This window comes from Anomaloglossus baeobatrachus, chromosome 2 (genome assembly GCF_048569485.1).
Source record: "Anomaloglossus baeobatrachus isolate aAnoBae1 chromosome 2, aAnoBae1.hap1, whole genome shotgun sequence".
In the NCBI taxonomy this organism is placed as follows: domain Eukaryota; kingdom Metazoa; phylum Chordata; class Amphibia; order Anura; family Aromobatidae; genus Anomaloglossus; species Anomaloglossus baeobatrachus.
The window spans coordinates 723,252,975-723,267,942 of NC_134354.1; the positions used below are offsets into that span (position 1 = coordinate 723,252,975).

At 49.5% G+C, this 14,968-nt stretch overlaps 1 protein-coding gene across 1 annotated transcript in view; it reads right to left on the reverse strand.

Annotated features, from left to right (window-relative positions):
• LOC142289995 (cilia- and flagella-associated protein 337-like) overlaps positions 1 to 14,968 on the reverse strand; it is a 200,453-nt gene that overhangs the window by 49,537 nt on the left and 135,948 nt on the right. Inside the window, exon 22 of the mRNA XM_075333941.1 lies at positions 13,086 to 13,248. Coding sequence (XP_075190056.1) covers positions 13,086 to 13,248 — 163 coding nt within the window. The remainder of the gene's footprint in view (positions 1 to 13,085; positions 13,249 to 14,968) is intronic.

The following is a 14,968-nucleotide window of genomic DNA, read 5'->3' on the forward strand; positions in this document are numbered from 1 at the left end:
CCTCCTCCTCCTCATCTACCCTGTCCTCTGGCCAGCCACGCTGAACCGAGGATATGACTGGTGTGCATGTCATATCCTCAATTTGGCCGGAGATTTGCTCCATCCTCCTCCTCGTCATAGTCCTCCACTGCACGTTGTGATGAGACGAGGCTGGGCTGTGTGTTATCACCCACACCCACTACTGTTTCTTGCTGCAACTCATCGCGCTCCGCCTGCAATGCATCATGTTTGGTTTTGAGCAGAGACCGTTTTAGAAGGCAGAGTAGCGGTATGGTGACGCTAATAATGGCGTCATCACCACTCACCATCTTGGTGGAGTCCTCAAAGTTTTGGAGGATGGTACATAGGTCGGACATCCATCTCCACTCCTCAGGTGTTATGTGTGGAGTTTGACCCATTTCCCGACGGCTTAGGTGATGCAGGTACTCAACAACTGCCCTCTTCTGCTCACATATCCTGACCAACATGTGCAGAGTTGAATTCCAACGCGTGGGGACATCACACACCAGTCTGTGAGCCGGAAGATGCAAACTGCGCTGAAAGCCGGCAAGGCCGGCTGAAGCAGTAGGTGACTTTCGAAAATGTGCAGACAGGCGGCGAACTTTTACCAGCAGATCAGACAGCTCTGGGTATGACTTTAGAAACCGCTGAACCACGAGGTTGAGCACATGGGCCACGCATGGAACATGTGTCAGCTGGCCTCGCCTCAAAGCCGCCACCAGGTTCCGGCCATTGTCACACACGACCTTTCCTGGCTTTAGGTTCAGAGGTGTGAGCCAGTGATCTGCATGCTGTTTCAGAGCTGTCCACACCTCTTCTGCATTGTGGGGTTTGTCACCTATGCAGATTAGCTTCAGCACAGCCTGTTGCCGCTTCGCCGAGGCAGTGCTGCAGTGCTTCCAGCTTGGGACTGGTGTGGAGGGTACAGTGGATGAGGATGCGCAGGAGGAGGAGGAGGCTGAAGAGCATGACATTCCGGAGCTGTAGAGTGTGGGTGAAACACTGACTGAGGTAGGGCCTGCAAACCTTGGTGTGGGAAGGACGTGTTCCGTCCCTCGCTCAGACTGGGTCCCAGCTTCCACAATATTAACCCAGTGTGCCGTCAACGAGATGTAGCGGCCTTGCCCACAAGCACTTGTCCACGTGTCTGTGGTTAGGTGGACTTTGGGTGAAACAGCGTTGTTCAAGGCACGTGTGATGTTTTGTGACACGTGGTTATGCAACGCGGGGACGGCACACCGGGAGAAATAGTGGCGGCTGGGGACCGAGTAACGTGGGACAGCTGCCGCCATCAGGTCGCGGAATGCTTCTGTCTCCACCAGCCTAAAAGGCAACATTTCCAGCGCAAGCAGTCGCGAAATGTTAGCATTTAGAACTGTGGCATGTGGGGTGTTGCAGTGTATTTGCGCCTGCGTTCAAAGGTTTGCTGAATGGATAACTGAACGCTGCGCTGGGACAAGGACGTGCTTGATGATGGTGTTATTTCTGCGTAGGCAACTGCAGGTGCAGGACCGGAGGAGGCTTGTTCGCAGGCAGCATGGACAGGGGATTGGCTCGCATGCACAACCAGCGAAGACGTAGCAGTGACATCAGCAAGCACTGCTCCTCGACTCTGTTGTACTTCCCACAAAGTCGGGTGCTTGGCTGACATGTGCCTGATCATGCTGGTGGTGGTCAGGCTGCTAGTTTTGGTACCCCTGCTGATGCTGGCACGGCAGGTGTTGCAAATGGCCTTTTTAGAATCATCTGGAGCCAACTTAAAAAACTGCCAGACTCGGGAAGACCTAACATTTGTACAGGCACCTTGTGTCGTGTTGTTGTTCCGGGGAACGGTTGCCTGACTTCTGCCTGGAGCCACCACCCTGCTTCTTACTGCCTGTTGGGATGCTACGCCTCCCTCCCCCTGTGCACTGCTGTCCTCGCTCTGCATATCCTCCTGCCAGGTTGGGTCAGTTACTGGATCATCCACCACGTCATCTTCCTCTTCCGCACCCTGCTCCTCCTCCTGACTTCCTGACAATTGTGTCTCATCATCGTCCACCCCTTGTTGAGACACGTTGCCAACTTCGTGAGAACGTGGCTGCTCAAATATTTGGCCATCTGTACATACGATCTCCTCATGACCCACTTCAACATGAGCTGGCGAGAGGCCAGAATGTGCGAATGGAAACGTGAACAGCTCTTCCGAGTGTCCAAGTGTGGGATCATTAATGTCCGAGGACGTGTACTCAGCCTTGTGGTAGGAAGGAGGATCAGGTTCTGAAATGTGCGGTGCAGTATCACGGCTACTGACACTTGACCGTGTGGAAGACAGAGTGTTTGTGGTGGTGCCAATCTGATTGGAAGCATTATCCGCTATCCAACTAACAACCTGTTGACACTGGTCTTGGTTCAAGAGCGGTGTACTGCTGCGGTCCCCAAGAATTTGGGACAGGACGTGCGAGCGACTAGATGTGGCCCTTTGTTGTGGCAAAATTAGAGCTTGCCCACGACCTCGGCCTCTGCCTGCACCACCATCACGTCCACTTCCTTGTTCCTTGCCAACGCCCTTGCGCATTTTGCAATGCTGTGCTGACGTGTATTCACTAGACTTGGGCGTTATATCCAAGTTTGTGCAAATCGTGCACCTGTACGCTGCCAACGACAGGCACACACGTGCGGTTTTTAAATGCAAGCACGGACGCACTAAGAACCTAACAGGTTTTAGGAGCAAAAATTAATGAGAACTCTGACACTATCAGCCACTGCTGACTGACGTGTATTATACACTACACTTGTGCGTTATATAATAGTTTGATAAAAACGCACACAAGTGCACCTGTACGCTGCCACCGACAGGCACACACGTGCGGTTTTTAAATGCAAGCACGGACGCAATAAGAACCTAACAGGTTTTAGGAGCAAAAATTAATGAGAACTCTGACACTATCAGCCACTGCTGACTGACGTGTATTATACACTACACTTGTGCGTTATATAATAGTTTGGTAAAAACGCACACAAGTGCACCTGTACGCTGCCACCGACAGGCACACACGTGCGGTTTTTAAATGCAAGCACGGACGCACTAAGAACCTAACAGGTTTTAGGAGCAAAAATTAATGAGAACTCTGACACTATCTGGACTGTTTTAGACTGTGTACACCAGCCCCAGATATGATGAAGGCTGGTATACGGTCACCACTAGGAATGGCTATATACCCTGCCTGCCTGCCTGCCTGTATACTGCTACAATAGTCCTGACAAGGACTCTTTTGGTCACTAGCCTGTATTCCGACCTGGCTATACCCTGCCTGTATACAGCAACAATAGTCCTGAGAAGGACTCTGCTACTGTACTCCGACCTGGCTATACCCTGCCTGCCTGTATACAACTAGAATAGTCCTGAGAAGGACTTTTGGTCACACTGTTTGCAGCCCTTCTACGGAAATAGCTATAAAGGGACGCAAACCTTTCCCTGAAGCAGCGACACTCTCCCTGCACTGACTGTCTGGATAGCTGTGAGCAGAGCACAGCGCGCCCGCCGGTATAAAGGCTCGGTCACGCTGTGCAGGCCGGCCAATCACTGCAATTCCACAACTAACAGGGCTGTGGCATTGCAGTGGTCTGCCAGCCAATCCCTGCATGAGGGCTGGCTCTCAAAAGAGCGCCAACATGCAGAAATGAAGACCACGAGTACAGCACGAGTATCGCGAGATTACTCGGTCCCCGCCGAGTAGACCGAGTACAGTGATACTCGTGCGAGTACCGAGTAGTAACAAGCATGCTCGCTCATCACTACTGCTCACAGCTATCCAGACAGTCAGTGCAGGGAGAGTGTCGCTGCTTCAGGGAAAGGTTTGCGGCCCTTTATAGCTATTTCCGTAGCAGGGCTGCAAACAGTGTGACCAAAAGTCCTTCTCAGGACTATTCTAGTTGTATACAGGCAGGCAGGGTATAGCCAGGTCGGAGTACAGTAGCAGAGTCCTTCTCAGGACTATTGTTGCTGTATACAGGCAGGGTATAGCCAGGTTGGAATACAGGCTAGTGACCAAAAGAGTCCTTGTCAGGACTATTGTAGCATTATACAGGCAGGCAGGCAGGCAGGGTATATAGCCATTCCTAGTGGTGACCGTATACCAGCCTTCATCATATCTGGGGCTGGTGTACACAGTCTAAAACAGTCCAGATAGTGTCAGAGTTCTCATTAATTTTTGCTCCTAAAACCTGTTAGGTTCTTAGTGCGTCCGTGCTTGCATTTAAAAACCGCACGTGTGTGCCTGTCGGTGGCAGCGTACAGGTGCACTTGTGTGCGTTTTTACCAAACTATTATATAACGCACAAGTGTGGTGTATAATACACGTCAGTCAGCAGTGGCTGATAGTGTCAGAGTTCTCATTAATTTTTGCTCCTAAAACCTGTTAGGTTCTTAGTGCGTCCGTGCTTGCATTTAAAAACCGCACGTGTGTGCCTGTCGGTGGCAGCGTACAGGTGCACTTGTGTGCGTTTTTACCAAACTATTATATAACGCACAAGTGTAGTGTATAATACACGTCAGTCAGCAGTGGCTGATAGTGTCAGAGTTCTCATTAATTTTTGCTCCTAAAACCTGTTAGGTTCTTAGTGCGTCCGTGCTTGCATTTAAAAACCGCACGTGTGTGCCTGTCGGTGGCAGCGTACAGGTGCACTTGTGTGCGTTTTTACCAAACTATTATATAACGCACAAGTGTAGTGTATAATACACGTCAGTCAGCAGTGGCTGATAGTGTCAGAGTTCTCATTAATTTTTGCTCCTAAAACCTGTTAGGTTCTTAGTGCGTCCGTGCTTGCATTTAAAAACCGCACGTGTGTGCCTGTCGGTGGCAGCGTACAGGTGCACTTGTGTGCGTTTTTACCAAACTATTATATAACGCACAAGTGTAGTGTATAATACACGTCAGTCAGCAGTGGCTGATAGTGTCAGAGTTCTCATTAATTTTTGCTCCTAAAACCTGTTAGGTTCTTAGTGCGTCCGTGCTTGCATTTAAACACCGCACGTGTGTGCCTGTCGGTGGCAGCGTACAGGTGCACTTGTGTGCGTTTTTACCAAACTATTATATAACGCACAAGTGTAGTGTATAATACACGTCAGTCAGCAGTGGCTGATAGTGTCAGAGTTCTCATTAATTTTTGCTCCTAAAACCTGTTAGGTTCTTAGTGCGTCCGTGCTTGCATTTAAAAACCGCACGTGTGTGCCTGTCGGTGGCAGCGTACAGGTGCACTTGTGTGCGTTTTTACCAAACTATTATATAACGCACAAGTGTAGTGTATAAAACACGTCAGTCAGCAGTGGCTGATAGTGTCAGAGTTCTCATTAATTTTTGCTCCTAAAACCTGTTAGGTTCTTAGTGCGTCCGTGCTTGCATTTAAAAACCGCACGTGTGTGCCTGTCGGTGGCAGCGTACAGGTGCACGATTTGCACAAACTTGGATATAACGCCCAAGTCTAGTGAATACACGTCAGCACAGCATTGCAAAATGCGCAAGGGCGTTGGCAAGGAACAAGGAAGTGGACGTGATGGTGGTGCAGGCAGAGGCCGAGGTCGTGGGCAAGCTCTAATTTTGCCACAACAAAGGGCCACATCTAGTCGCTCGCACGTCCTGTCCCAAATTCTTGGGGACCGCAGCAGTACACCGCTCTTGAACCAAGACCAGTGTCAACAGGTTGTTAGTTGGATAGCGGATAATGCTTCCAGTCAGATTGGCACCACCACAAACACTCTGTCTTCCACACGGTCAAGTGTCAGTAGCCGTGATACTGCACCGCACATTTCAGAACCTGATCCTCCTTCCTACCACAAGGCTGAGTACACGTCCTCGGACATTAATGATCCCACACTTGGACACTCGGAAGAGCTGTTCACGTTTCCATTCGCACATTCTGGCCTCTCGCCAGCTCATGTTGAAGTGGGTCATGAGGAGATCGTATGTACAGATGGCCAAATATTTGAGCAGCCACGTTCTCACGAAGTTGGCAACGTGTCTCAACAAGGGGTGGACGATGATGAGACACAATTGTCAGGAAGTCAGGAGGAGGAGCAGGGTGCGGAAGAGGAAGATGACGTGGTGGATGATCCAGTAACTGACCCAACCTGGCAGGAGGATATGCAGAGCGAGGACAGCAGTGCACAGGGGGAGGGAGGCGTAGCATCCCAACAGGCAGTAAGAAGCAGGGTGGTGGCTCCAGGCAGAAGTCAGGCAACCGTTCCCCGGAACAACAACACGACACAAGGTGCCTGTACAAATGTTAGGTCTTCCCGAGTCTGGCAGTTTTTTAAGTTGGCTCCAGATGATTCTAAAAAGGCCATTTGCAACACCTGCCGTGCCAGCATCAGCAGGGGTACCAAAACTAGCAGCCTGACCACCACCAGCATGATCAGGCACATGTCAGCCAAGCACCCGACTTTGTGGGAAGTACAACAGAGTCGAGGAGCAGTGCTTGCTGATGTCACTGCTACGTCTTCGCTGGTTGTGCATGCGAGCCAATCCCCTGTCCATGCTGCCTGCGAACAAGCCTCCTCCGGTCCTGCACCTGCAGTTGCCTACGCAGAAATAACACCATCATCAAGCACGTCCTTGTCCCAGCGCAGCGTTCAGTTATCCATTCAGCAAACCTTTGAACGCAGGCGCAAATACACTGCCAACACCCCACATGCCACAGTTCTAAATGCTAACATTTCGTGACTGCTTGCGCTGGAAATGTTGCCTTTTAGGCTGGTGGAGACAGAAGCATTCCGCGACCTGATGGCGGCAGCTGTCCCACGTTACTCGGTCCCCAGCCGCCACTATTTCTCCCGGTGTGCCGTCCCCGCGTTGCATAACCACGTGTCACAAAACATCACACGTGCCCTGAACAACGCTGTTTCACCCAAAGTCCACCTAACCACAGACACGTGGACAAGTGCTTGTGGGCAAGGCCGCTACATCTCGTTGACGGCACACTGGGTTAATATTGTGGAAGCTGGGACCCAGTCTGAGTGAGGGACGGAACACGTCCTTACCACACCAAGGTTTGCTGGCCCTACCTCAGTCAGTGTTTCACCCACACTCTACAGCTCCGGAATGTCATGCTCTTCAGCCTCCTCCTCCTCCTGCGCATCCTCATCCACTGTACCCTCCACACCAGTCCCAAGCTGGAAGCACTGCAGCACTGCCTCGGCGAAGCGGCAACAGGCTGTGCTGAAGCTAATCTGCATAGGTGACAAACCCCACAATGCAGAAGAGGTGTGGACAGCTCTGAAACAGCAGGCAGATCACTGGCTCACACCTCTGAACCTAAAGCCAGGAAAGGTCGTGTGTGACAATGGCCGGAACCTGGTGGCGGCTTTGAGGCGAGGCCAGCTGACACATGTTCCATGCGTGGCCCATGTGCTCAACCTCGTGGTTCAGCGGTTTCTAAAGTCATACCCAGAGCTGTCTGATCTGCTGGTAAAAGTTCGCCGCCTGTCTGCACATTTTCGAAAGTCACCTACTGCTTCAGCCGGCCTTGCCGGCTTTCAGCGCAGTTTGCATCTTCCGGCTCACAGACTGGTGTGTGATGTCCCCACGCGTTGGAATTCAACTCTGCACATGTTGGTCAGGATATGTGAGCAGAAGAGGGCAGTTGTTGAGTACCTGCATCACCTAAGCCGTCGGGAAATGGGTCAAACTCCACACATAACACCTGAGGAGTGGAGATGGATGTCCGACCTATGTACCATCCTCCAAAACTTTGAGGACTCCACCAAGATGGTGAGTGGTGATGACGCCATTATTAGCGTCACCATACCGCTACTCTGCCTTCTAAAACGGTCTCTGCTCAAAACCAAACATGATGCATTGCAGGCGGAGCGCGATGAGTTGCAGCAAGAAACAGTAGTGGGTGTGGGTGATAACACACAGCCCAGCCTCGTCTCATCACAACGTGCAGTGGAGGACTATGACGAGGAGGAGGATGAAGACATGGAGCAAATCTCCGGCCAAATTGAGGATATGACATGCACACCAGTCATATCCTCGGTTCAGCGTGGCTGGCCAGAGGACAGGGTAGATGAGGAGGAGGAGGAGGAGGAGGAGGAGGACAGCATGTTCAGTCAACGTGTTGGTCAGGCTACTGAAGTCCTGGCTGTTAACAGTCTGGCGCACATGGCTGACTTTATGGTAAGCTGCCTGTCTCGTGACCCTCACGTTAAGAACATCTTGGCCGACAATCATTACTGGTTGGTAACACTGTTAGACCCACGCTACAAGGAGAACTTTATGTCTCTTATTCCCGAGGCGGAGAGGTCAACCAAAATGCAGCAGTTCCGGAAGGCCATAGTCACGGAAGTAGGCAAAGCATTCCCCTCACAAAACGCTAGCGGCATAGGTCAGGAATCAGTGGACAACCAAGGAGTACAGCCGAGAGAGGCACAAGTCCAATCCGCCAGAGGTAGGGGACCAGTCTTTAAGATGTGGGACAGTTTTCTCAGCCCCTCACGTACCACAGCCCCTGAGGTGCGGGGTAGTGCCACAAGAAATCCTAAGTTTGCCCAGATGCTCAAGGAGTACCTTGCAGATCGAACAACTGTACTCCGACATTCCTCTGTGCCTTACAATTATTGGGTATCCAAGGTGGACACGTGGCATGAATTGGCTCTCTACGCCTTGGAAGTCCTGGCCTGCCCTGCCGCTAGCGTTTTGTCAGAGCGTGTTTTTAGTGCCGCAGGTGGAATCATTACAGATAAACGCACCCGCCTGTCAACTGAAAATGCTGATAGGCTGACTCTGATCAAGATGAACAAGGGTTGGATTGGGCCAGACTTCACCACACCACCAGCAAATGAGAGCGGAATTTAAAGTTTGTAACGCGAATTTGCCATGTACCTCCAGTCACCCATGGGTACACACTTCTGGACTTTGGATAATCGCTGGACTGCTCCTCCTTCTCCTCATGCGCCACCATGATGACCGTTACAAGAGTTAGGCCTTTGTTTCAGGTATACCCCCAGCGGTAAATTTTTTCGCCCATTCTTTGCAGAATGGACATTACAACGACAGGAGACCCGCTCCTTTGCAATGGGAACAATGTTTTGAGGCCCTCATGCACGTCTCTATCCAGGGACAACGTGGAGCCTCCCAATTTTTGGCTGCCCTGCCAAAGGGCTATACTATAATACACCCACTTCCTGACAATGGACACTTAATGTTTTGAGGCCCTCATGCACGTCTCTATCCAGGGACAACGTGGAGCCTCCCAATTTTTGGCTGCCCTGCCAAAGGGCTATACTATAATACACCCACTTCCTGACAATGGACACTTAATGTTTTGAGGCCCTCATGCACGTCTCTATCCAGGGACAACGTGGAGCCTCCCAATTTTTGGCTGCCCTGCCAAAGGGCTATACTATAATACACCCACTTCCTGACAATGGACACTTAATGTTTTGAGGCCCTCATGCACGTCTCTATCCAGGGACAACGTGGAGCCTCCCAATTTTTGGCTGCCCTGCCAAAGGGCTATACTACAATAGACCCACTTCCTTACAATGGGCACTTCAGGTTTACAGGCCCTCATGCACGTCTCTATCCAGGGACAACGTGGAGCCTCCCAATTTTTGGCTGCCCTGCCAAAGGGCTATACTACAATAATAGACCCACTTCCTTACAATGGGCACTTCAGGTTTACAGGCCCTCATGCACGTCTCTATCCAGGGACAACGTGGAGCCTCCCAATTTTTGGCTGCCCTGCCAAAGGGCTATACTACAATAATAGACCCACTTCCTTACAATGGGCACTTCAGGTTTACAGGCCCTCATGCACGTCTCTATCCAGGGACAACGTGGAGCCTCCCAATTTTTGGCTGCCCTGCCAAAGGGCTATACTACAATAGACCCACTTCCTTACAATGGGCACTTCAGGTTTACAGGCCATCATGCACGTCTGTATGCAGGGGCATTGGTGAACCTCACAATTTTGGACTGCCCTGGCAAAGGAAAATACTACAAAGACTCAGTTCCTCAAAATGGGCACATTAGACTCAGAGGCCTTTATGTACGTCTCTTCTCAGGGACATCGGAGTGCCACACAATGTTTTACGTAAAATCTTTCATGTATTGATCTCAAAAAGTAACATACATTAGCTCTATCTCACTATTGGGTATGTGCCCTTAACATTTCCGCCATGAAAATTCATTTTGGTGTCATTTTGGAAGGTTTTCTGGTGAGTCCGTAAAAATGGCGTAAAACGCGGACAAAATTGTTCACAGCTGTGACTTTTGAGTGATAAATGCTTCAAGGGGTCTTCCCCATGCTGTTGCCATGTCATTTGAGCACTCTTCTGAGACTTTTGTGCCATTTTTAGGGTTTCTACATGCTGCCGGGGGGTCATTTCACAAAAATACTCGGGTCTCCCATAGGATAACATTGGGCTCGTTGCTCGGGCCGAGTACACGAGTATCTTGGGAGGCTCGGCCCGAGCTTCGAGCACCCGAGCTTTTTAGTACTCGCTCATCACTATTCATAACCAATTTCTTCCCCATACGAAGGGCACATTCTTTTTAGAGGACAGAATACATATCTTCGCACCACACTCTTCAACCTGGCTATGACAGAGTACAAACGGCTTCCAGGGGTTCCAGCATTTCCCACTACGGCTTTAGGCATACTGGACAGTCTGATCCAAACTTCCAGGAGTCCTCAGCACTACTACACAGTGGCATTCCCTAGGACTTGGCCCCACGCTTTCTGTGTCCGTGTCTTTCCATGCCTATGTGTAGCACCCAGGGATATGGGGTACTCTGTTTCGGGTAGTGTCTCTATTGGGAATGTCACAGTGGTGGCCGTTACCCGGTTCCATGCCCTGGGCCTTTTTTGTAATGGGGGATATTTACAGGGGATTTGTGAATAAAGTTATTTGTGACGCCATTTGCGGTGATGTGGTTAAAGGTAGGGAGCCGCCGCTGCAGTGTCTCTACTGGGGCTGATGGTATTGCAGCAAGTATGGTAGTCCCTCAGCAAGTAGGGTATTGCCCCAGCGGGTGTATCATGCAGTAGACGTCGGAAGTAGGAGTCCAGACAGGTATTCAGTGCAACTGGTTTACTCACTTTTTGGGTGTTAACTGGTTGCCGGAGGCCAGCTGGTTTCGCCTTCAAGTCCCCTTCATCCAAGTGCCAGTCTGGTTCTCTGGTACCTTCTTCCCTGCACCTGTCTCTGGTAAATGGGTCCCTGTGGTATGGAACACTGGGGGTCCCCGGTTTGTGGTTTTTCCACCTTGTCCGCCTGACGGTACCGTGAACCCTGTGGTGATGGAGTCTCTGGTCCTGTCCCCGGCTCTCTCTTTGCTACTGAGTCTTCGGATTCTTTAGGGTCAGCAAGGTCCTTGATGGCCCCCTTTGTTGTGCAGGTGTTAACAGGTCGGCTTCACGCTTTTTCCTGTCCTAGGGTCCTGTACCCTGTCGGTGCGTAGTTCCGGTAGTACTCCACCGTACTCCACCGGCAACTACTTCTTCTGGGTACCAGGTCACTGTTAACCCGTGTCAGGGAGTCACTTCACTTCCCTTTCACCTTTACAACTCTGCAGTCACTACTCAACTCCCCCTGACTTCCTGTGTTCCCGACCACAGTCTGCCCCTCCCACCTGGTCAACTAGTGGACTGGAGTGGCTCCACCTCTAGGTGGCCATCCATGGTCCCCCCCTAGCTAGGCACCATTGTATGGGGGATTGTTGGGGAAAACTGGGATTACCTGGGTTTTTGGTGGTACCGGCACTGGAGTTCTGGGTACCTAAGGGGGTAGGCCCCGCATCCTGATGGGGATACAGAACCTTGTAGCACTCCGATGGTCTCAGGGGCGCTACATATGCACTGGCCAGGATCCCTCTTTCACTCTCCAACTCTGTCCATACAGCCTCTCTCTAACTTGTCTTCTTCACTACTCTCCTTGCTCACTCGTTCCCCTCCCCTTTCTACTGTCCGAGCTCATCCACTTCCACCCCTGAACTCAACTATGGGAACACTGTGCCCTCTGGTGGTGAATGGTAGAACTCCACCCCAACCCACCTTTCTAACATACCATGAAGCCAGGTCGTCAGGGAGATTTTGGGTCTCCTGCCACCCCATTACAATTACACAGTGTCATTAAAAGCAATGAATTAAATGTGCAACATGGGACATGACAGATCCTCCAGATATAGAGGCTAAAGCCTGCTTTACATGTTACGATTTCGCATACGATATTGTATGCGATCGTAACCGCCCCCATCGTATGTGCAGCACGTTCAATTTGTTGAATGTGCCACACAAACAATTAACCCCCATCACACGTACTTACCTACCATACGACCTCGATGTGGGCGGCGAACGTCCACTTCCTGGAGTGGGAGGGACGTTCGGCATCACATCGACGTCACACGGCAGCCGGCCAATAGAAGCGGAAGGGCGGAGATGAGCGGGACGTAAACATCCCGCCCACCTCCTTCCGCGGACGGAGCCGCGGACGGAGGTATGCTGTCGTTCAATGTTCCCGGGGTGTCACACACTGCGATGTGTGCTGCCTCGGGAACATTGCACAACCGCACGTTCAATTCTTGAGAAATAAACGACGTGCATGCGATGAACGGATTTTCGTTCAATCGCAATTGCACGGAGGTTTTACATGCTACAATCATACTTACGATGCTGGATGTGCGTCACTTACGACGTGACCCCGCCAACACATCGTAAGATTTATTGTAGCGTGTAAAGCGCCCTTAAGGCCAAGAGATGAGGATACTGAGGACCATCCATATTAACTCAGAATTTTCTAATAGGGTATATGACACTGGAGCAGAAATCTATTGCTATATTTGTACAGTTGACGATATGTCTGAGTCTTATATCTCCTACCATAAAATAATTTTTAAGCATAAAGATTTTCATCCTTTTATACAGTATGTCAGTCTGCTCTTACTAATTACCTATTTATTAGCTAAAAGAAAGGGAAATATGTATTATACTGTCCATTTAGGCTTCTCACATCTGATCAATATATTATCTCCACTTTGTACATATATAAAACTACGCGTTTCATTATTGCATGCAAGTATTCCTATAAGGCTCTGAGTACCTACATTTCATTCCTGCAGAATCCACATGAATGGATGTGTTTATTCGGCATTGTATGTGGCCCGAGATCATGTTCCAGATAATAATTTCTCCATCATAACTCGAGCTGGCAAGGAGATTAGGAGGATTTAGAGCTATACACAGAATGTCTTCACGGTGACCTCGGATCTGCAGAAGTAAAAGGTACATTGAGCTCTGATGTTATATCCCATCATCAAGGCCAGAGCTGTGCTCTGTAAAAAAAGATCACAATCAATTGTGCCTCAACTCTCGTGACCCTTTCATTATTGCTTATTTCAAAACTGGTACGATAAGCCCTGCCGAATCACATAGAAAAAAGACAAGACTAGAATGCACTAAAATCCTCTTACACTTTGTAGAGCTTATGTACCAAATGTCTTCAAAAAATGATGTTGTTCTGCATCCCTAAAAATAAAATTCCAATTTCCTGCAATACTTCACCCAACCATGTGGTGTGCTGTGATAAGAACTCATGACAATTACTGCAATTTTTTTTTTAAATACGACATACAGTCCCAGTAAAATGCTATTGTGATTTTTAGTGATGAGAAAACTCTGATATTAATTTTAACTTCTAAAATTGTGTTCTTATGATGATGGAGCGATGAGCAGGAGTGGACCTACTGGACCACAAGGGGGACTCGAGTTTATGAATTAGTGGGAGGGGCTTGACTAAGTGCCTACCAAAGCAGACGACTGGTGCTACCCCCAGGACAGGAACGGGGTCAGGTATGGAGAAGTGCTGCCATAGATCGCTGAGGCAGACAGAACGGCCACGACAGGCAGGCAGAGTCTCTACAGCCGACAGGTGGTGCCGAGGACAGCTGAGGCAGATAGTACCACCAGGACAAAAAGAGAGAAGCCTGGCTCAACTGTGGTTGGTGCTCAGAAGTAAAAAATAAGTCCAAATTAAAATCAAAATACTTCGGCACTCATTATAACAAAAAATGAAACTTCAGTCTGTCCAAAATTATGATTTTATTTATGCAGAAAAGTAAAGACAGCATCCAGACGTTTCGGCATTTTTTGCCTTTATAAATGCATCACTGTTAACATTTTGACAGTGGTGCATTGATAAAGGCAAAAAAATGCCGAAATGTCTGGATGCTGTCTTTACTTTTCTGCATAAATAAAATCATAATTTTGGACAGACTGAAGTTTCATTTTTTCTTATAATGAGTGCCGAATTATTTTGATTTTAATTAGTACCACCAGGACAGGCAGGCAGAATCTCTACTGCTGACAGGTGTAGTTAGGTAGGCTGAGGCAGACAGTACAGCCAGGAGAGGTGTGTACTGAGGGCATGGCCGAGATGGGGTGACAGATATGGATCAACGGACAATGGCACAGGTAACTGACAGTGGGCAAAGGGATCTGACAACTAGCTAGCTAGAGGGACAACACTAACAAACTAAGTTGCTCAGGCACATCCCCTAGTGGGAGGGATCCTTAAGTATCTTGTGCCACTTAGTGATAGGCTAAGAGACACTTCTGGAAAATGGCATGCTGGCCCTTTAGGAGCTGAGCAGGAAAGCGTGCCCTAGGCTGGGTAGAGTTAATGCTGGATAGAGGCCAAGCAGCGCTACACTACATCAGGCGAGGGGCATATCATAAGGTATGGGGCCCTGATACAGATTGAGTTACTCCTCGGCTTTAATGAGTCCATACACATTAAACATATGTTGGAGGAATGTGACGATTTTGGTGGACCTGGCCAACCAAGTTGATCAAACATGTTGAAATCCTTTGTTCGCAAGGGAGAAACACAAGTTCCAGATTGAGGAGAAAGGAATAGCTGTTGGCCTGATGTTTGGACACCTTTATGCAATATTAATATCTGTTCCCAAACTCTTGAATCTCACAAAAA